Source organism: Arvicanthis niloticus, chromosome 1, assembly GCF_011762505.2.
Source record: "Arvicanthis niloticus isolate mArvNil1 chromosome 1, mArvNil1.pat.X, whole genome shotgun sequence".
NCBI classification, from domain to species: domain Eukaryota; kingdom Metazoa; phylum Chordata; class Mammalia; order Rodentia; family Muridae; genus Arvicanthis; species Arvicanthis niloticus.
Genome location: NC_047658.1, coordinates 144893078 through 144915859, shown reverse-complemented (window position 1 = coordinate 144915859; position 22782 = coordinate 144893078). Strand labels below are relative to the sequence as shown.

Below are 22782 nucleotides of genomic sequence, written 5' to 3'. Positions count from 1 at the left end.
AATTTTAGCACTGTTTAGCTTAAATCTGACTAATTTTATTTTTATACTAAATTAAATTTTTTATTTTCTAGGGAGAATGATAAGACAGATCTGGATGTTATACGAGAAAATCATAGATTCCTATGGAATGAAGAGGATGAAGCAGATATGACTTGGTAATTTTACTCCATTACTTACTTATTTTGTGTGTGTGTGTGGAGGGCAGAGGACAACTTGGAAGAGTGGTTCTGTTCTTTCACCATGTCCTTCTCAGGACTCAAACTCAGGTCATTGCTGGCAGGAACTTCGACTGGTTAGAATGGCTTGCCAGTCTGATGGCTTTGCAGTTTTAGCCATTAGAATGTAATGGGACAACTGTTATAGTCTTGTCTTTCTTACTCTGTTTTCTCTTTTATATGTGCATGCGTGTGCGTGTGCGTGTGTGTGTGTGTGCGCGCGCAAGCACACATATGCGTTTAGGAACCTTTAGAGGCCAGAAGAGGGCATCATATTGTCCAGATTTGGAATACAGGAAGTTGTGAGCCACCCAGCATGGGTGCTGGGATCTGAACTAAGGTCTTTTGAAGAACAACGGCACATGTCCCTAACCTTTGAGCCATCTCTCTAGCCCCAGTATGTATTGTCTTAATCATCATTTATCAAGGCATTTGGCTTTTCATAGACAGTTTCTGAATCAAGGATAGAAACCTATGTTTAGGACTCTTGATTCTGGTTTGCTTCCTTGGGTGATCTTTGGCAATTAAATTAACTCGTAATTGTAATTGTTTGACTTAGTCTTCAAAAATGATTATGCTATTGTTTGTTGTCTTATAATAAGCTGTTGTATATTCCTTATAAAATGTTTTCAATAATTTGGGAAAACAAAACACATGAAAGTGGTTTTCAGAGTTGGACATCACTGAGGGTAATAAATGAAGAGTAATTCTGCATCTCATTCTCTGAGAGCTGCCATTAACAGTTCATCTCCAGACAGTCATCACATCTGTCTATATTAGGCCTCTTTTAGCATTAATATTTATGTGATATATGTATCACCTATTTGATATTTCTTCTAAGTAGCAAACTGTGATTGGATTTCTGAAAATATAATATATACTTTTTATGGATTTAGGGAGAAGAGACTTGCAAAGAAATACTATGATAAATTATTCAAGGAATACTGCATAGCTGATCTCAGTAGATACAAAGAAAATAAGGTATGCCCTATGAATATTTATAGCCAGAGCTCTTGTTCAACTACAGCATCAATTTTTATTAACCACCATGACCCATATTATTCTTTCATGGCACTGATTTGAATCTGTTATCTTGCACTTTGGAATATCATTTGACCGCTTACCCTCTGTGGTCATGGGGTTTAAAGGGGCTGTAGGATTTATGAAGGACAGGTGCTTTGTGTTTGTGAGATCATCTATAAAAGTCTAAAATTACACAGTTGGCAACTGGATTCCATCCGGGCTCTCATCTTGAGCCTCTAGTGATTAAACACTTCAGAATAATGTCTCATTTCATAGATCATGTTTTAAATCAGCAGGTTTTTTTGATTGATTGCCATTTATGGAGTGGCAGATGCACTTTTTCTATATAAATATTTCTATTTTGGTAAATTTAACTTTCAGTCAATTATAATTAGTAGTGGCAGATTCCTATTTCCACATTACATCTTTAGTTAATATTAAAGCAATTTTTATTCCTAGCTCAACTTGAATGGATGATCTCATCTGGAAATGTCAGAAGGACTGGTGAATATTTGTATTCTACTAAGAAAAAAAATCCATTTATAAACAACTACCTTAAAAGAAATTTTAAAGATTTCTTTTTTATTTATTTTGATTTCTTTAGTGTCTTTAGTTTGTGAGTTGTTTTCTAGTTCTGTACAGACAGTAGCAATAATTACTTTGTGTATTCCTGATACAAATCTATGTGGTTGCGGTAGAGCAAAGACTTCTCAGTTCCTTACAAATGAGTTGTGAATGCTACTGTACAGCACTGGTCTGTACCAGCTGATTACCATGATACTTCATCTGGAATCACCACAGCAACCTGGAGTTGCTTGCAGTTACTAGATTGTAAACCAAGTCTGAAATACCTTTCTAGGGTCATGTGGCAAAGTAGATTTTCAGCTATGAATTTTTTTTAATGATACACTCCAGTCTTTATTGAAATTGGACTGGACACTATAGTGACTGTCCTTCAGAAAAAGCTTCGATCTAGCTGGGTGTGATGGTGTACAACAGCAGGCGCAGCACTCAAGAGGCAATGGCAGGATTGTGAGTTCAAGGCCAGTCTAGGCTGCATAGCAAGTTTGAGGGAGATACTGTCTCAAAAAAAGAAATGTTGTTATCTAGCTAAGGGGAGCAGATATACACAAAGTTTTAAAGTGTCTATTTTTAAAATATTACTAGAATCAGGGAGCTGGAAAGATGGCTCAGTGGTTAAGAGTGCTTGCTGAGGAGTCAAGGACCTGAGGACCAGAGTTTGGATTTCAGTACCCACGTAACAAAGCAGGCAACCACACATATATAAATACACACGCGCACGCACAGACGCACAGACGCACAGACGCACACACACCCTGAAGTACCAGCCTGGATGTAGTCAGAGATAGGAGGATCTCTGGGGCTAGCGTCTATCCTAGCCCCCACTCCCAGCAAAATTGCAAGCCCGAGGGTCAAGGAGAGACCCTGCTGTAAAGGAATAGGTAGGGGTGAGTAAGGCACCTAAGATACTCTTCTGGCTCTCTTCTGGCCCCATGCATGAGTATGCATGCACTCATGTGACTATCTTAAGGAGAATAATTTTGATAGAAGTTGTATTTTGTTAGAACATGGTAACTGCATGTGAAAAGATAATAAATCAAATATGACTTGTGTTTGAGTGCGGAAATGAGAAAATAGGAAGTTTGGAGGGGATATATTGGGGACGTATAATATCTCTGTTCTAGCATACCATGTTTGATGTGTTAGAGAAAGTTTAGCTTACATTATGCTTCCAGAGTTAGGATGCATTTTCTCTTAGCTTTGTTTACACAGATAGTACTTTATTCACTTTAATTAAGCAGCTCTTAGTTAATTAATTAATCAGTGCCTACTCTACATAGTAGATACTTAAGGCACATCTAGTGACTCTTCCTTTGCTCTGTGTTCCTGTTCCTTTCTTTGAAAACTTTTCATATTTGAGACTGTATTTGAGTTCATCTTTCAACTAGAATTAGATTCAGCCACAAGGAAAGAGGTGGGGTAAGAAAAAAAGGAAGAACACTGCCTTAAATGAGCCAAAGGCTATTTTTATTTTCCAAAAGTCCAAGTAGACAAGATCTGTGTTGCAGGAAGCAGGATTCAGGACCACGCCTTGAGTAACTGCAGGTTGAATCCCGGGAGAAGAACTGCGGTTGGGAAAGAATATAAGGATACAGAAGTCATGTAGTATGACCCGGTGTAGTTTCTAATTTTTTGATTTTTTGAGACAGGGTTTCTCTGTGTAGCCCTGGCTGTCCTGAACTCACTCTGTAGACCAGGCTGGCCTTGAACTCAGAAATCTGCCTGCCTCTGCCTCCAAGTGCTGGGATTAGAGGCGTGCGCCACCACTGCCCAGCCACAGTGTAGTTTCTTATTCCCCATAAGATTATAGCTTTTTTCATGATGGATATTGCCCTGTAAAGATTTATTTATTTTTGTTCTATGTGTATAAATATTTGCCTGCGTTTGTATTTGTACTACATGGTGTATTGTGCCTGTGGAGACCAGAAGAGAGTGTCAGATGCCCCAGTTCTGGAGGAATAGATGGTTGTGATCCATTCTATGGATCTTGGCAGCCGAACCTGGTCTTCTGCAGCAGCACTGAGTGCTCTTTAACAGCTGAGCCATTTCTTCAGTCCCGTTTTGTTTTCAAAGATTTAACATTATTTTAATAATTACCTGTTATTCTCATTTGAAATACAAGTCCAATAAGTAGTTGCTTAATGGGCATATTTGTTAAATAGATTAATGAATGAGAGAAAAGGTTTGGAAAACTCTTGCTAGTAATACAGTTGACTTTGTGCTTCAGTAGACACTTGAAGATGGTGTTGAATGGCATGTAATCTCTACACACTTATATAAACTTAAGCATAAAATGAAAGGAAGTAATTTTAAAATTTTTACTTCTTTTTTTGATACGTATTTATTTTACTTTTTTCCCATAGACTTGGAGAATTTTATTTTTATTTACATTTTAACTAGAATGTTTTGACATTTTTTTGAATCTTTATATAAATTTAAGATATAAATTTGACAAATTAGGAAATAAATGATTAAAAACTTAAACTTGAATGTTAACAAGAAATTGAATATTTTATCTGAATTATTTATATTTTTCCCCTTTAAAAAAATGTGTATGGCTGTTTTGCCTGCATGTATATCTGTATATCACATGTGTGCAGTGCCTATGGAGGCAAGAAGATGTCAGATTCCCTGAGCTGGAGTTACAGGTAGTTATGAGCCACCACATGGGTGCTGGGAGTTGAGCCTGGTCGTCTGCAATAGCACCCAGTGCTCTTACACTCTGAGCTATCTCTCCAGCCCCCTCAATTCTTTCTTAGTATGCAGATTCTCAGGGTTAACATGTTGAAGTAATACCCTTGGTCATAACCACAGTCTCCTGTTCTTGTTAGTACTGTATACTACACATAGCCTATAAATGCAGATGTTATCCTGGCTCAACTCCTGTAGCTTTTAGGTATTTTAAAAGTAATTTTTAACAGAAGTTGGTAATTGTTGGAAGATATCCTTAAGTTCCTATAAAAACAGAAAAAGCCATTACACTGATAATTAAATTTGTTTTTCAGGCTGAAAATGTTATCATCCTTGGCTTTGTGTTTAGATTTGTATATATATTAATTTAAATTTTGTATTTACATTTATTTTTATATAAATGTACATAAATGTTAAATGTACTTTTTTTTTTTTTTTTTTTTAACCAGTTTGGATTTAGGTGGCGAATAGAAAAAGAAGTAATTTCAGGAAAAGGTAACTTTTAAAAAATTTTTACTTTCTAATAGAACAGTTTATTTTGTTATACATAATTGAAATCATTGGGTGAGATTTTTCCTGCTTGTAGACAATAAATTATTATCTATAAAAATAAAGTTTGGAAAATGTATTTCTGATAAATATATTATTAGCAAAGATCAGAATTCAGTGCTTTCATGACTTCTATAGAATTTGGTCCTTAGAATATTTGAGGATATATGGACAATGTTATAAGAATTAAAGATTTAATAACAAGGAACAAGTGAGTGGTTGATTACCAATTATAATAAAATATTAATAGTACTATATTCCACAAAAATCAGTATTTTGAAAGTAGAAGTTAAATATCATATGTGAACTCAATAAAAGTTTTGTACAGACTAATTCTAGGTTGAACTCAAATATTTAATCTAATATCAAAATATCAAACGTTCAGGGTGGTCAAGAGCACTCCAGTTCCAGGGGATCAGAGGCTCTCTTCTGACCTCTCCCAGCACCGTGCCTAACGCGCACATATATAAATAGTAGGGAAGTTTTCTATGAATGATGAAGGCACTGTTGAGGAGGAAGAAAGAAAATGAATTTAAAGCAGCTCTCGGGTCAGTGAGGTGGTCAGTGGATAAGGACACTTGCTACACCAGCCTAGCAACTTCAATTCCCGGAAGAGTTGAAGGAGAGAACACACTCAACAGAATTGTTCTCTAATCTGCACATGCATGGCACACACATGTATGCACACACACACACACACACACACACACACGCCATGCACACACAATATTAAATACACGTCTTGGGTTATGTTTTTCAAGACAGGGTTTTTCCATGTAGCCCTGGCTGTCCTGGAACTTTCTCTGAGAATGAAGCTGGGCAGGAACTTGAGATCCTCCTGCCTCTGCCTCCTGAGTGCTGGAGTTAAAGGTGGGCACCACTGTCACCACCATCCCCAGCTCCCTATCCCTCCAATCTCCCACCCCTCAGCTAAGTAAACATTTAAAAAAAGAAGGCAATTCAAAAGTTTTCTTAAGGTCATGTTTTATTTTGTATATTTGTATATTTACCTAAAATTATGAGAAATTTGAAATGTCACTAATAAAAATATCTGTATTTTGTCAAGTGAAATTTTTAGGAGAATAAATGACAGGCATTCTCTAAGTCTTAAGTGAATATAGGACTAGTCAGGAAGCAGAGACCAAGTTGTTGCTCTGTTAAAACAGAATGTTGTGATTACTGTTTAGCAGACATTACTAAACATATTAAACGTGTGCTTCATTAATTAGCTCTTCATTTGAGATGACTTGTACAGTCGTTCTGTGACTTCCTTCCTTACAGAGTTCATGGCATGACATGTATGTATACACACACGCTAGATAGATACATACATACATACATGCATGCATACATACATACATGTAAAAAATGTGTTTTAAGTTCAAGTCATCCTCTGCTACATGCTAAGTTTGAGGTTAGTCCGGGGCACGTGTGATAGATCCTGTTCCAAAAGACTGAGTTATAAATTAGCCTTTTGAGTGCTGATGTTAGTATTTCATTTGCATTTTATGAAAAGGAATTCATGGTTTCTATTTGTTACTCTTGGTGTAAATTATTGTGGTGGGAATTGTTCTTTGTATAAATCATTTTTACTTTTATTTTTTCTGCCAAAATAGAGTTTCAAGTTGTCCTTTCACATCCAAATAAATTTTTTTGTTTGTTTTTTTGTTTTTTTGTTTTTGTTTTTTTTTTTGTTTGTGTGTTTTTTTTTGTTTTTATTTTTTTTTCGAGACAGGGTTTCTCTGTGTAGTCCTGGCTGTCCTGGAACTCACTCTGTAGACCAGGTTGGCCTCAAACTCAGAAATCCACCTGCTTCTGCCTCCCAAGTGCTGGGATTAAAGGTGTGCGCCACCACCGCCCGGCTCCAAATAATTTTTTTGTCCTTAGAAGTTTTTAGCTAGAATTTTAAGTAAATGATATACTTGAAAAATGTTAATTTTAACACGTAGTTAAATACTGAAAGGACTCACATCTAAGAGCTTGTATTTTGGGAAATGGTCTCTTTCAGGGTTTTAGTTAGTACACTTAGTATTTTCACTTTCTAAAGTGTAAGATTTTCTAATATGGACTCATTAAAATTCTACATAAGTAAACAGTTTACCAACAGGAATTGTGTGACAGTTTTTGTTTTAAGAGTTCAGCTCTTTAGCCAGGTTTGGTGGCACAGTCTCATGGTCATAGCTACCCTGGGGTTGTCTACAAATTCAGTCCTGACCTTTACAGCAACTTCTAGGCCAGCTTAGGCAATGTAGCGAGCAAGCAAGAAATAATAATAGGGTTTTGTTGTTGTTGTTTTTTAAAGAGCTGGGATGTGGCTTTGTTGGGAACCACACTAGCCCCACGTTCGGGCACCAAAAAATGTTGCGGCCCGAGCAAAATGTTGAGGCCCGGGCTGCGCTGCGTTTGGCAGCCACTGTATCCTTGCCCAAGCTACCGCTCCAGTCCGCGGGTCAGGGTTCAGCAAGAGAGAGAGAGTGAGGGCGGTCGCGAGGAATGGAGACCAGACAGAGTGTGTTTCAATCCCGTTTATTCTTCAGTCTCTCTTCTTCTCTCCAAGTCCTAAAGTCTTGAGTTCCTAGTCCCTAGTTCCTAGTTCCTAGTCCCTAGTGCCTCCAAGTTCCAAGTTTCTTCTTCCAAGTGCCAAGTGCCTAATGTCTAATAGCTAAGTTGTTCTCTCTAAAGTGTCTGATTCTCTCATCCATAGTCTGATTCTCTACTGTCTACCTCTGCCTTTTATATGTCTCACTTCTAAGCCATGCCTTTTGGTCACACCTTTAATCATGCCCTTAGGTCTTGTCTCTAAATCTGATCTCTACACTTCTAAGTCACGCTCTTAAGTTACACACCTTTATTCTCACACACCTTTAATCTCACACACCCAAGGTATCTAAACCAAGATTATCAGAGTGTGCTCAGCTGTTGTAGGCTATTGTAATCCAAGTCTCATGTCAGGGTATATGGCTCAAGATGGCTGCAAAGCTGATAGCCGCTTTCTGCTAAAAGTCAGCCCCCAACATGGCTTAATGGTAAAACAAATACTTTGCATGCACAAGATCCTGGGTTCAGTTCCCATTGTAAAAGAAAAAAAAGCATCTCTTTGATTTCATATTTTGATGCATGCAAGTTGTAATTGTGATCATTATTTTTCATGCTGAATTTGTGTTTAATTTATTATACTTATTTTACAATTTTTAAAAGAAAATTTTAGAGGTAATAGGTTTTTGGGCGAATTCTACAGTGTACTGTGGGTGACAGTCCTTTTCTTTTGCAGGCCAGTTTTTTTGTGGAAATAAATGTTGTGATGAAAAAGAAGGCTTGAAGAGCTGGGAAGTCAACTTTGGTTACACTGAGCACGGTGAAAAGAGAAACGCTCTTGTTAAATTACGTAAGTCATGTTCAGAAATACGCTTGACTTCTTCCAAGTTTACCTTGAATTTAGAATTGAAAAATATATGTACTATTTAATTTTAAAAGATTTGGTATATTTTCCTGAAAGTATTCTTTTTCCCTGTAGTTTCCCCAAACCTCAAATAAATTTTGAACCTAAAGTCTTTGGCATTATGGAAGCACTTTGGTAAGACAATTCTAATGTCCAATTTCAGCTGGGAGCTTGTAGAGTCAAAGCTGTCACAAGCTTGAGGATGGCACTAGATTACGTGTCTAAGTAACAGTATCAGAAAAGGTAGTGTATACCTTACATCAGATTGTGTAGCCATAGTGTGGTATAGGCAATAAATAAATTTTCTTTTTGACAGTGAGTGAAAATTTTGGGAAAGTATCCTTTTAAAAAAGTTTTTACTTAACTAACTTAATATATTAATTTTACTTAACAATGGGTTTCACTATGACACTTTCATTCATACATATATATATATATATATATACACACATATATCATTCATATGTATACATATATATGTGTGTGTGTGTGTGTCCATTTACTCTCTCTTATCCCCTCATACACTGACTGATCCTCTTTTTTTCCTCATTAGTCCTCGTGTGTGTGTGTGTGTGTGTGTCTGTATGTTTGTGTGTAACCCAATAAGTGTAGTTAGGGTTACTTACATGGTGAGGAATTATTTACAGGTGTAACCTCTGAAGAAATCATCAGGGGTACAGAGCCTCATGAGTCTCCCCCAACTCCACAATGATGGATTGTTTATGCATTTAATAGTGTGAAGGTTTTATACAAGTAATCACTGCTGCTTAGAGTTCAAGGGAGTAGTAGACAGAGCTTTGTTTCTCACACAAGCAAAGCATATGCTCTCTTCAGTAGAGCCTTATCTTCTGGTTCTGATGGGCAGCAGTAGCACTAGTCAGTATTGTATAAAAGTATAGAGATGGGCTAGTGACATGGCTCAGTGGGTAAGGCACCTGCTACCAAGCTTGACAACTTGAATTTATTCCCTAGAGCCCACAAGGTAGAAGGAGACAACTGACTCTGTAAACTGTCCTCAGACCTCCATTCACTCACCACACTCACTGTGGCGCATGCACATCTCCTTGCCACAAAATAAATGAAATGTAATTAGGAAACCGTGTAGAGGGACTGGAGAGATGGCTCAGAGGCTGCTCCTCAGATGACTCAGGTTTTTTCACGTAGCCACATGATGATTCACAACCATCTGTGACTCCAGTTCCAGGGGATCCAGTGCCCTCTTCTGGCCCCACAGTCAGCCTATATGCACATGGCCCAGGCTTGTGTGTAGACAAAACACTCATACATATAACTTTTAAAAAGCAAGAAAAAGATTAGAGATAAACACTTTGAGTGGTGTTCTCTCTGAGTTTCTCAGCGCTGCTCACTTAAGACCAGGTCTCTTGCTGAACTTGCAGACAGCAAGAGACACCAGCAGACAACAGTTTCCTATAACCATGGTTTACAGTGTTACACTGTTCTTTTTTTAAATTAATTTTCATCTTTCAGTTGCTTCTCTCCTTCCTTATTTTTATGACCATCAGCTTTTCTGGCTCCGTAATAAATCTTCAGAGTTTTCAGTCTACTCCTGATAATACAGACTGGTTTCTCTGAGTTCCTCTTAGAAACACCTGTCTGGGAAAGTCAGCCAATTTGGAATAAGACTAGGGAAAAGAAAGAAGTATTTGAAGTGGAAGTATTTGAAGACTCTCTGTTTACTTGAAAGTTTTGAACACTTCAGAGAAGATGGCTATACCCAAATCATTATCATCATCATTTTATACACACACACATTATTACATCATGTTGTTATATTAAGAGAGATCTTTGATGTTAGATACTAATTTTGCCTATGAAATACAAGGGATACAACTTTTTCTAAAATACCTTTAAAACAGCATTTCCTGATACAACAGGGCTGATACATATATGAACTCACGAAGAGCATACAGAAAACCAGCACAAGTTCAAACCAGTTAGACTCCCAGCACTGACATGGGGAAATGGGTACAAAGTCCTACCCCTAACCAGAAAGCAGTTTGTGATTGGTAGCTGTTGGGAAAGGGAAAATAAGTTTTCTTTAATGGAGGGATACTTTGATTTTTCAAAAGAGAGAGAGAATATGAAGTGGGGGAGGGAGGGAAGGGGAACTTGGAGGAGCTGAGGGCAGGGAAAGAATATGATCAAATATATTGTATGAAAATAATTTAAAACAAAGCATGGTTAAAATATTTTCAATCCTCAAACATTATAATATAATTTTGAGATATATTATTAGATTATTTTCTTTATATTATTTCCTGTGTATAGTAAGGATATAAAGAACATGAGAATATATAATTAAAATAGAGTAGCAATATAATTACAGATTCAGAGGCTCAGTGGTGTATTTTTTCTCTTTTAGGATTATGCCAGGAATGTTCCTTTAAATTAAATTTTCATCACAGGTAATTTGTTTCTTTTAAAATATCATTTTTAATGTTTAATAACCTAGGCCATACTCATTTTATCACACTGGATGTCTAAATCTCAGTTTGGAAAGTGGATTTGTTTAGAAAATAGAACCTCATTGTATGATCCGTGAAATTGGAGATCCACTCTGCCCTGATGAAGCCAAGCAAGTTTCCATGTGAAGGTCTGTGTGGGGCAATAGAGGCCTGCTGTTAATTTGGAGCCAGTGGCCAGACTGTAATCGTCCTGGAAACGATGTTATAAAATGGAGCATCAGGAGGACACTGAGTGTTGTACTCTCTGACTTTTTCGCCATTACTCACTTTAGAAGAGGTCTCTGGTTAGACCTGGAGCTTGCCATTTTTGACTAGTCTGACTGGCAAGCCACAGCAACGCTATTGTCTCTGGTCTCCACCTTCCTGCCCCTAAGCACCAAGATTGTTGGTTGAACATGGTCACATCTGACATTTATGTGGATTGTTGGGCTTCAGATTCAATTCCTTGTGTTTGCATTGCAGACTCTCTTACCTACTGAACCATTTCTCCAGTCCTTCTTGTGACTTTTAAACAGACTTTTGTTGTTTTGTTTTTCAAGTCAGGGTTTCTCTTTGTAGCCCTGGCTGTCCTGGAATTCACTCCGTAGGCCAGGCTGGCCTCGAACTCACAGAGATCTGCCTGTCTCTGCCTCCCTAGTGCTGGGTTAAATAGACTTTTAGCTAGAGTTTCTCGGTGATAAAAGTGACATTGGTAAAGTCAGGCTCCTGTTAAGTCATCTGGAATATGTCTGCTATGTTAAGTGAGTTAGCAGTACCACTGGCCTACACCATGCCGCTCATGCAAGATTATTGGCCTTGGTTTTATTTTGTTATTTGCTTGGTTTTGTTTTGTTTTGTTATTTTGTTCTGTTTTTGAAGAAGACTGCCTTCAATTCATAATGCTTCTGAGGCTAGCCTCAAATTTGTGATTTTCTTGTCTCAGCCTCTTGAGTGCTGGTGTTAAAGGTATATGCCAGCACCTGGCTTATTAAGTTTTAGTGTAAGCATGTCTACATTGTGTTTTAGTTACTACAAATAAAGAATATGTTTTCAAAACAAGCAGGATTTTTTATGTTACTAGAATGGCCAGCCCAAACTTTAATTTCCTCTTTCTGTCAGTGATGCTGAGGGACTGAGATATTTTGTGACTTTCCCTTTTGAGTGTCATTTCAAAATTGAAATGACTTTGATAAAAGAACAAATACGAATAACTACTGTGCCAGCATGGTAGCTTCAGCCTGGGTATCTTAACCAGCAGTCTGTGAACAAACACTTGAGAGCTGTCTCTCCATGTTTCTTTTCTTAAGCAATGAAGATTAACTGCTTTCGCCTGTTGTACTGACCAGTAGATGTACTATTGTAAATCTGGCCTAGAGGAGGGAAAGCCAGAACAATAAAAAGGTAAATTAGAAGTTGTCTAATGTTGACATCCGAGTGCGTACTTTTAAGTAAGCACTTTCTGTCTCCATTCCTGGCTATGTTTGCTGTAGTCTTTACTCTGAGAGGAGAGCATCCTCTCACTGTGGGTTAGGTCCATCACAGCACTTGCTTCTCAGTGATCAGTGGAGATGAGTTATGTGCTGGGAAAGGGAGTGGACATAAAAGGTTCACTGTTTGTGTAGAGAATTTATAAAATAGCTTTGTGTCTGTTTAGGCTTTATCATCTTACAGAATCATCTTAATTTAAATATTGACCTAAAATATTTACATACTCTAGCCTGGTAGTGGTGGCACACACCTTTACTCCCAGCACTCTGGAGACAGACACAGGCGGACCTCTGTGAGTTTGAGTCCAGCCTGGTCTACAGAGTGAGTTTCAGTACATCTAAGATTACATGGAGATACTATATCTCAAAAAAATAAAAAATAAAAAATAAAAAAATTACATACTCTTTCAAGGTTCCTTATCATATAAATTATATGTACTTTAACTGTTTTCTTTAATTCAGATATTACTTTTTATAAAATCTGTTTAAAAAATTAACTTCAATATTATGTTGTTTAACATAAAGGAGAAAAGAAATCAAGTCAACAAGAAGGAAGTCTAAAACCAAGACTGAGTGTGACGAGTCACCACGTAAGAAATCCAGGTCATCTCCTTCAGAGGACGCTTCCAAGGGGAAGGATGAAGGTAAAAGAGGAGTAAGAGTTCCTCGTTCCAGATGAGATACAGTCAGCTGCAGTGTGCGTCAGCATCCAGCCGGGGCTTCCCTTAGAGCAGAAGTGAATTTATAGTCACTTATAGCAGTTTTAAGAACAGAATTGGTTTCGGTTCTTTTTAGAACCGAAAAATATAGTAAATACATATACGATAGTATTAAATAATACTGCAAACAGTGTTCAATTCCTGGCTGTGTGCAAGCTTTGTTACTGGGATAAGACACTGACTCTCTTGAGCCTACTTACCTTCTGCATGTATGCAAGGTTATATGAACACCTGCCTGCATAGTCATCAAGAGTCAGATGAAAACTTGAAGGCTTTCTGAGAACTGTAAAGCGGTTTTACAGTCTGTCATTCAATGTAAAATCTTGATTACAGTAGCTGACTTATAGGATTATGAGAAAAATTGAAATAGTTTATTTAGCAATTTGACTAATTCTTGTCATGTAATTAACTATTAAGAAGGTTACTTCTAGTTGCTTTTTCACACCAGGAGGTAATCAGCTATAACTTCTACTGAATTTAACCCGATGTTAATATAAGATCTGGACAGGAGAGGGCCCCCTTGCTCTAGATAGGAAGATAGTTGGCTCAGGTGCATTCTTCTATGCATTTTTTTTTCCTTCCTGCATATCACAGTGGCCATGCCGTTAAAGTATATAGTACAAAGTATCACTGAATTGGGATGGGTGGTTAGTAGACATGTTATTCTATTGTTTATTGAGAGCTGGCATTTGAAGCTGAAAGCATTTTCATGTCTATCTTATTTCCTAACTCCAAAATAATTCTCAATAAGCGTGAAAATCTCGTCTGAGTTTAAAAATTTGTATTTATTCTAATATGCTTAAACAGTAATATGGCATTTGAAAATTTTGTTATATCCATTATTGAATTAATATATTGTTATCTTCTTACTGTAATCATACCCTGTAATCATGGCTTATTGTAAATTAAGGAAGAGCTCATCTCTACCTAGACCTTCTTGATTTGGAATAACCTTTAATAATGACTAAACATCTGGACAGTTGGCACTCCTGGTTTTATCCCTAGACATCCCCTCCCCCCTTATGTGAGACTATGTACTCTATAGCTTCATTGTTACCGCCATAGAAAGTTCTAAGTAAGTGAATGGCTGAGTGGACAACTGAGTGCCACATGGCAGAATGAATGTGTAGAGAGAAAAGTAAGACTAATAGATTGCTCTTGAAGAACAGTTTGCTTTTGCAAGAAAGGAAGAACTAAATACTTGGATACAGATACCCTGTCTTGGACAATGATCAATGTCTTCTCTCCCCATTTCCCTTTGAGCAGCCTCACCTTCATGTTTCACTTCAGCTCAGTCGGAAAGGCCCTTCTTAGCAATGTCTATCTCACTTCCCCAACCTGGCTTAGGTCCCTAGTATACATCCTAAGAGTACCCTGTACTTGTGTAGAGATGCAGAGGACCCTTGAAATCATTTATTTTCTGTGAGAGAAGGGATTACATAGCTGTTTAGCTCACCCCCAATTCCTCAGACCATAGGCATTTATTTAGTAGATATTACTGAGTGGAATGAGTGAATTCATTCATTTTTCTCACAGTTGAAGAAACTCCAGAAATCAATCCTAAACATATCAAAAAGATGTAGCATTTTGCTTTTCAAGCTATGGTGCTCTGGTTGTGATCAGCTGTAAATTGGCCTGAAGTTACTGTCTGAGGCCACTGTGATTTGTGGGTCCTCATACACAGACAAGTGTGCAAGAGCCTCTGCCCTGTGGCATGTGATAGTTCTGACTGCTTCGGGATTTCAGGGAAGAGGAACCCACTCCCACCCACAGTAACCTTCATATGTCAGATGGTGCTAGCAGGTTTCCCTTGACAACCTACACTGTCCCACTTTGGTTCTACTTATGTCAATGGGTTTGCAGAGTAACCTTAACCTTTCCACCTATGTTGTTTGTTTGTTTTTTAAGATTTATTTATTTTATATATCTGAGTACACTGTAGCTGTCCTCAGACACAACAGAAGAGGGCATCAGATCTCATTACAGATGCTTGTGAGCCACCATGTAGTTGCTGGAATTGAATTCAATACCTCTGGAAGAGCAGTCAGTGCTCTTAACTGCTGAGCCATCTCTCCAGCCCTTCACCCACCCTTTTAAAAGCCCAATGAACACCTGCACTTCTTGTATCCCCTTTGGCCTCTGAGAAACTAAAATTTAGGCTTCTTAGCCTCTCATCCAGTTTTGTTGGGGGGCTATTTTGTCACCTGTGCTTTTTATTTTATCACCCTCCAGAAATCTCTCTCCTGAGGGCTCTTTAGAGTGGAGATATATATATAATCTCCAGGTGATGGTGGCACAAACCTTTAATCCCAGCACTTGGGAGGTACTGGCAGGCAGGGCTCTGTGAGTTTGAGGCCAGCCTGGTCTACACAGCAAGTTCCAGGACAGCTAGTGCTACATAGAGAGACCCTGTCTTTAAAACACACACACACACACACACACACACGTTATTTAGTTATAAAAATTTATAATGTTTAATTATATAAATATAATTTAATTAATATAATTAAATATAAGCATATTATTTAAGTATATAAATATAATATGTGTAATATAAATATATTAATATAAATATGTATAAAATTTATTATAATATACATGCAAATATAAAAATATATCATATATAATACAATTTATTACTATATAATTTATATACAAATAAATGTTCTGTACTTTTTGCTTTTTGTCTCCCTCAATAATTACTGCAGAGATAAAATTTTTGAGTTTTTTGTCAAAATGATGCCTTAGCAGCTGCACATGATTGTGGACAAGGTTGGCTAGGAATGTGGCTCATTCCTAGTGGAATCTCCATCTCCAAGTGGGAGAGCACTTGTTTAACATGCTGTAGGGAAGGAAGGAGCCCCAGCTCCTCACTGCCTCCATTTCTGCCTGTGAAAATAACCTGTCTGGAGTGAGCCTCTGTGCTCTGAGTGGAGGGGCCGAGCATCTCTGCTGAGGAAATCTGGAGTGAGCCTCTGTGCTCTGAGTGGAGGGGCCGAGCATCTCTGCTGAGGAAAGGAAGTGTATTGTTGTTGCTGCCGCCGTTAGTCTCGTCGTTAGTACGTGTAACCTGTGCAGTGCTGTTTAAACCATGTAAGATTTGTCATAGGCTTTCAGTTTTTAAGTTTTATGTTAGCTCTCAGCTGTCTCGGGCTCTATGAACTAATAAGATGATCACTATCTAAAAGGACCGAGGGGATAAAACTTAAGGACCTGAAAACAGGAAAAGGCTTTTTTTTTTTTTTTTTTTTTTTTTTTTTTTTGAGAACATAAGAAAATTTGTGAAGAATTTATAGCTTTAGCTCCAACTATCAACACTACCCAAAGATAAACCATGTTGTTTTCTTTTCAGGACATTCATCCTCAGAAAGGTCAGAAGATTCTAGAAATAGTAAGTACCAAGCACTTCTCTATCAATAGAAATATATAGATTCAAAGCACTTGTAATATAGGTTTTTTTTTTATTTGTATCCTGCTATGATGTGAATTATAATTGTTTTTGTATAACATGAGAAGAATCATAAAGGACAAAAGTAAATATTTATTTACTTTTTACAATTTTATTGTAAACTCTACTTTTTTACAATTAAAAGTCTCTTATAGAAAACATCAGAGGTGTTTCTCAGTAAGCACGATGAGTGTACATTTCAGTTTCATACTGTACAGTGTGCAGGAGGGAAGTAGGGCAAGGTTGGGCTGGGGAAGGGAAGTGTGTAGGATTTAAAGAAAGCAGCGTCCTGCGCAGGAGTCTGCTGCCTGGGCTGCTTTGGTCTGGACACATGGAGCGTGGTTCCCGTGTGAGAACCTCTTCCTCTGAATGGTGCTTTTCAGTCTTGAGTTCACCACTTCTTTGCAAACACTGACTTTACCAAAGGACTGCTACAAAGTCTAATTTCCCATGAAATGCTTCCCTCAGTTTTCATAACAACTTACAAACGTACACAGGTTGTTTTAAAATTAGTGATCCAGGAGTACTGGGAAATAAGATGGAATGTAATATGAAGATAGAAGCAAGATGTATTCCTTTACCAAAGTGCATCACATGACTGTCACTGTTCTCCCCACAACCAGAGCAGAATGACTAATGCCCTTTTGAAAAAATAAAGAGACCATAGTGCTTATTTAGTTTTTTCTGGCAGCTTTGAGAGAAGAATCTCCTGTTGGATTAGAAAAGTATTTTTAAAACTTCTCTCTGTGGTAGAAAAAAACTACTTTTATGTTTTAAATTGTAAAGGTTTATTTTTATTATTTTTAAATTATGTATGTGAGTATATCTATTTTAATGCAGGTGCCATTGAAGTGCAGACATGGGCACTGGCTCCCTTGGAGCTGCACTTGTAGACTGGTGCCCTGCTGCACGTGGCTGAAGGGAGCCAATCACAGGCTCTGGAAGAGCAGTATTCACTTCCCACCACTGAGCCGGCTCTCCACTGCTGCCCTCCCTCTGGTTTTAAAAGATACTACTTTTATTATTTAAATTTTTTAATGTACATATTTATTTTGCGATAAGTTCAAGCTGTTCTTGACTTTATAATCCTTGTGTCTTACTCTCCCAAATCTCTAGAATTACAGGCAAATGCCATCAAGCTCTTGGTTATTCAGTGGATGCCCTGAGAACCAGAGAGCTCAAGGAAATGACTCAACGCTGACTAGTTAATGTCGGAGATAGGCTTAGATACAAGTTTATAATCCCCAACACAGTGCTTTTTTGCTGTTACTTTCAATAACTGTTGACTATTGGGGAGTCAAATGGAAGCCTATTGCTTATATTGTAATATAATAGACAAACAGACAGACAGACAGACAGACAGATAGATATAGATAGATAGATCTTAAATAATTAATTTGCCCATGTCTTGCTTCTTTTGTAGAATGGGTATAAACAGGCCAGGCCAGCTTTATTGAATTACTGTCAAAAGAGAAGATATACACAAAAAGTCTGTCTCACACAAAGGAAGTCCTGATAACTGTTGTGGCTCTGTTGCAATGCCAGCAAAAAGAAAAATGCCAGACATTAAACAGTCTGTATTTCCTCTCTGAATTGAATAGATCAAAAGTTAACACCCATCCATTTATTATAATTATTAGAGATGTTCACCATTCTTCAGTCAGTGAGTTTTTAGTTATCATAGAATATCCACAAAATGCAAAAGCATTTGGGGAAAACCCAAAGTAAGCACCACACACTAAGGAACGCTTCAAAGGCTGAAGCAGATCAAACAGAGAGCAGCCAGTATATCATGAGAACTGAAACTGTGTCGTGGGATGAATATTGGGGAACTGCAGATGTTTAGTCTGGAGAAAGGTGAAGGAATGCGAGGAGGTGAGCACGAGGGCAAGGACGTAAAATGTGGAGGTGTTTGGAGGCTGTTACTCATGGGGGATGTATTTTTGGTGATTGGTTCATGGAGCTTGAGTCTATGGATAAAAAGAGCCTGAAAACACATTTTGTCCTCAATGTAAGGAAAACTGTCCCTTGGAATTCTCTGACAAATGGAAGTGAACTGTCTCAGGAGACAGATTGGATGCTTCTTGTTATTGGAAATGTCACAGTGACTGGGTTTCAATCCTAGTGCTGGGGAGGTGGAGACAGGCAGACCTCCGGGTCCTTGTAGGCAACCTTACTTGTTTAGTGAGTTCAGGGCCAGTGAAAGACCCTTCTGTGGACAACACCCAAGGAACAACACTAGAAATTGACCTTTGTCCTCCATGTATACATGCACACACTGTACCTATGCACACCACACACATAGACAAATACACTCATACAAAGGAAATTAGTGTAGGAAAGTTGACTTGTGGAAAGTATTCTCAGGAGGGAACAGAGTGAACACTAGAGCTGTTTGCAGTGTAAGACTTATAGTCAGCTGCTTATTTTTAAAGGCCATGTAGGTTTTGTTCTCTGACATCTGGACAGTAATGCCATACATTACTGCCATACAAGGTTTCCTGTCCTTTCTTATCTCAGCAAGTGGAAGATTTTATTTTTTCTTGTGTTATCAGTTCAGGACACTGGAAACTATGGTGATGGCTGACAAAGAGCAGGAATCTTCCTCCAAGACTTTGTAGTTTCATCATCATGTGTACATAGCTCATTAGATAGCACCCTCCCCCCTGCTATTTGTTAAAGTTGGTGCCACAACAGGATCAGTTAGGATCAAAGTTCAGGCATACACATTGATTCAAGGATCAGAGTCCAGCAGGTAAAAGGCTAGAACCATCGTGGCAAATCAATGCAGCTTTATTTTTGTTCTGTGCTGAACTGAGGGACATTCTGTACTGGCAAGCCAAATCTGAGTTAACTCTAGTTAACTAGTTCTAGTCAGAACTCTAGTGGTAACTCTACAAGAGAATTATCTCTTATTATGTCATCCTTGATTTAGCATCTTTTCTTCAATCATATGAAGTTGTGTAAGTAGAGGTTTATAAAGAGCACACCGTGTTAGGATGAGTACATCAAGAGCTAAGCTTCTGTGTGAGTCTGCTGTTATATTTGAAAAGTATTTGTCAGACATTTTGTAAAAATAATGCTTATTACTCTAATTAAAAAACCTTATTCTGAGAAGAAGTCTTTTCAGACATTGTTTGGAAGACTAGAAACTGTATAAACTTTCTTCTAGAGAAAAGCCTGGCCCTGTAACTGGGTTGAGAACACGTGTGGTGGCCAGTGAAGCTGCCTTTGGAATTTAATAGTTTATTTGGAATAGATAAGCACCTCAGATAAACATGGACAGAAATGCACACTGTTCAACAAGAAAAACAGCTTGGCTGGACGGTGTCCACTGTGGAGCCCTTCCCAGCATGTTTAAGACCCTGGCTTTAATCACCAGACTGCTCCTCACCCTCACCCCCAATAAAAATAAAAATGGAAAACAGCCTGAATCCCCACCAATTAGGAATTAATGATCAGTTTAATCAAATTCTGTATAACTGTTTTTGTTTTGATGTTTGTTTAAGATGGCTCTGTGGTTAGAGCACACATTGGTCTTGGAGAGGACCCAAGTTCAGTTCCGAACACCTTCATTGGGAGACCTGACACCTCAGCCCTCTGCAAACACCTGTGCATACATTTGCATCATTAAAAATAAAAATGAATTCTAGAAAAATGTCATTATAAAACCTTAGACATATTTATATGTATTGTCAAGGAAAACTGTCTATGCTATCTCAGATCTTTTACAAAATCATGCACAGTATAAACCAGTTAATTTTAAAAGGTGTATGTTATATACATATCTCAGATATGCATCATAAGTTTATAAAGGCCAACCAAACTTAAAAAGTGATTGTGTTACTTGTGGCTTGGGATAACTTTTCCTTAGGACTTTAAACATTTCCAAATTACTTTTATTTTAGACAGGGACAGTATGTATTACCTCTAAAATCAGTAAAGATAATATATTCCTATTTTTGAAATATAATAAAATAGACCTCACATGAATCATCTAATGCTCAACTAAAATTTATTCAATATTGGATGATGTAGTATCAGGCAGATAAACTGTTTCATGATGTAATTACATCAGTAAGTGACTCCTCTCCAATGACAACCTATAGCCTCCAGGAGCTATTGTTGAGTGTAGGCCCTAATACATATATGTTCTCTACAAAAATCTTCATTCATTTCAGTTGTATGATCAAGGAAATAACTGAATCAGCCACTACTTTAGTGTAACATGGTGAAGTTGTTCATATTAGTTGCATGCCCTTTTGGCTGAGGCTCTGATATTTTTCATATTGTTTAATTTTTAAAATTTATTGTATCTGGAGGAATAAGTTAAACTTTGTGGAATCTAAGCTAAATTACTGTTAAATTCATAGTTAATTTAATTGCACTGGTAAATGATTCAAAATGTGTTTTGTTAAAAACAATGACAACATCTCCTTCTAAATGAGCAGGGAACGCTGATGAGGAAGATGGTGCTTCAGACTCTGAGCTATGGAAGGGTCCACTGCCAGAGACAGATGAAAAGTCACAGTAAGTGTTGATCCGTCGATGCTCCATTCCGCCATCAGCCTAGGAGGCTGTGGATGCTGCTCTTCTTAATAGCAGTTAATGAAAATATTTAATGCCATGAATGTTTATTTCGTGCCAAAGTCTCCCTATCCTGGTAAGGTGAAAGTTTATTATTACTAGTCATTGTTTTGGGATGCAGACAGCCGGTGTGTCCGGTGTCAGCTGACTTGAACAGACAGCCCCTGTTGTTGCTTGGATTCTCTCCAAGACAGCTGTTCTGTTGCATCTAGGACAGCCTGTCCCATGGTGTTAGGATTCTCATAACCCACACTGAGGAGCCGCTGGAAGATTTACACAGGTGTAGGGATTCCTTGCCGGCAGCCATCTCAGCCTCCCTCCCACCACAGATAACCCGGTGCACTCGCCTCTGCAGCATTGACTCCAAAGCCTGAGCTTCTGGCTCCTTGAAGCTGGCCTCAAACACTAACGTTACTTAGCGCTTATGACTTCTCACTGTATTTCACAGGTTATACTGAATGCAGTGTCCCCTCAAAGCTCTGTTCTTCTTTTAGACATAACCTCTGCTAACTATAAATACACATCCACAGTTTTCAGACTAATAAAGCACCGTGGCCTGAACAGATGTCCTCACATTCCTGGGAGTAAAACGCGGTTTGGTTTTTTTAGACATAATTTTTGTTTCAGCCATTTCTTAAGCTGATTATAATTTGAAGTAGTGAGCAGAGAAGGTATAAAGTCAACCAGAAAAGCAAAGAGAAGCAATGATCTCTCACAAAGTACCTCAGAGAAAACTGAGGGGTTTGGAGAGAGGTACCAGCATGGGAAGTATTCCAGTTTTAACAATTTTGAGCATAGATATGATTGTTTAGAGACTAAGAATTATTTGAAATATGAAAGCACACTGGTATACAAAGTGATAGCTAATATACTAGATAAAATAGTTTTATTAGTTTCATATAGTATATCACTTAATTTTTTTACTCTATTGATATTTTTAATTTTATTGAATACTCTTGATTATAATCAATATTTGTACTTTTTTTTTAATAGGGAAGAAGAATTTGATGATTATTTTCAGGATTTGTTTCTGTGAGCTGGGAGAGAGAATCTTACTCCTTGGTGAGGAATGTACAGAGACACTTAGTGAATGTGTCCATGCTGTTGAGTCTGGACAGCCACTGGGACAGATAGTTCAGAAGCATGGGACATTTCAGACATTTTCTCCTTCACTTGTGTGGCTTCTCAGTTGCTTATCTAAAACCTGGTTTTGGCTCTAGCTCTCTAGTATATGATAAACTTGTTCCAAGTGTCATTTAAACATGGAGTGATTGGCATTGAGCTGTAAATAAATTATTTAGTGTCTTATTCTAAAATGTCAGTGTTTTTCCTTTCATTAAATAATTGTTACTAACTCACTCTGTGAGTACTTACCAGGCTTCTGATGTGCATCGGCTGCTATTCTGAGCGCTGCTGTGAAGGAGCTATTTTGGAAGTCATTTTACAATCCTTTCTGAACTATCAGAAAGTAGCAAAATTAGTGTCAGTGTACCAGTGTTGAATATTGTGTAAAGGTGTCCTTATTGCTTGAAGGTGTTGTTTCTTTATATTATTACTTATTTTGAGTAAAAAGAAAT

The 22782-nt window shown here is 37.7% G+C and overlaps 1 protein-coding gene across 4 annotated transcripts in view; it reads left to right on the top strand.

Annotated features, from left to right (window-relative positions):
• LOC117701123 (protein FRA10AC1 homolog) overlaps positions 1-22513 on the top strand; it is a 31416-nt gene extending 8903 nt beyond the window's left edge. For 2 of the 4 annotated variants that reach the window (XM_076920057.1, XM_034493085.2), the window contains 9 exons: positions 72-155; positions 1112-1196; positions 4961-5006; positions 8332-8445; positions 10883-10925; positions 12977-13095; positions 16523-16561; positions 21067-21148; positions 22199-22513. In XM_076920057.1, coding sequence (XP_076776172.1) covers positions 72-155; positions 1112-1196; positions 4961-5006; positions 8332-8445; positions 10883-10925; positions 12977-13095; positions 16523-16561; positions 21067-21148; positions 22199-22241 — 655 coding nt within the window. In that variant the 3' untranslated portion in view covers positions 22242-22513. The remainder of the gene's footprint in view (positions 1-71; positions 156-1111; positions 1197-4960; positions 5007-8331; positions 8446-10882; positions 10926-12976; positions 13096-16522; positions 16562-21066; positions 21149-22198) is intronic. The other 2 variants (XM_034493114.2, XM_034493047.2) reach the window with 1 other exon arrangement.
• The last annotated feature ends 269 nt before the right edge of the window (positions 22514-22782 follow it).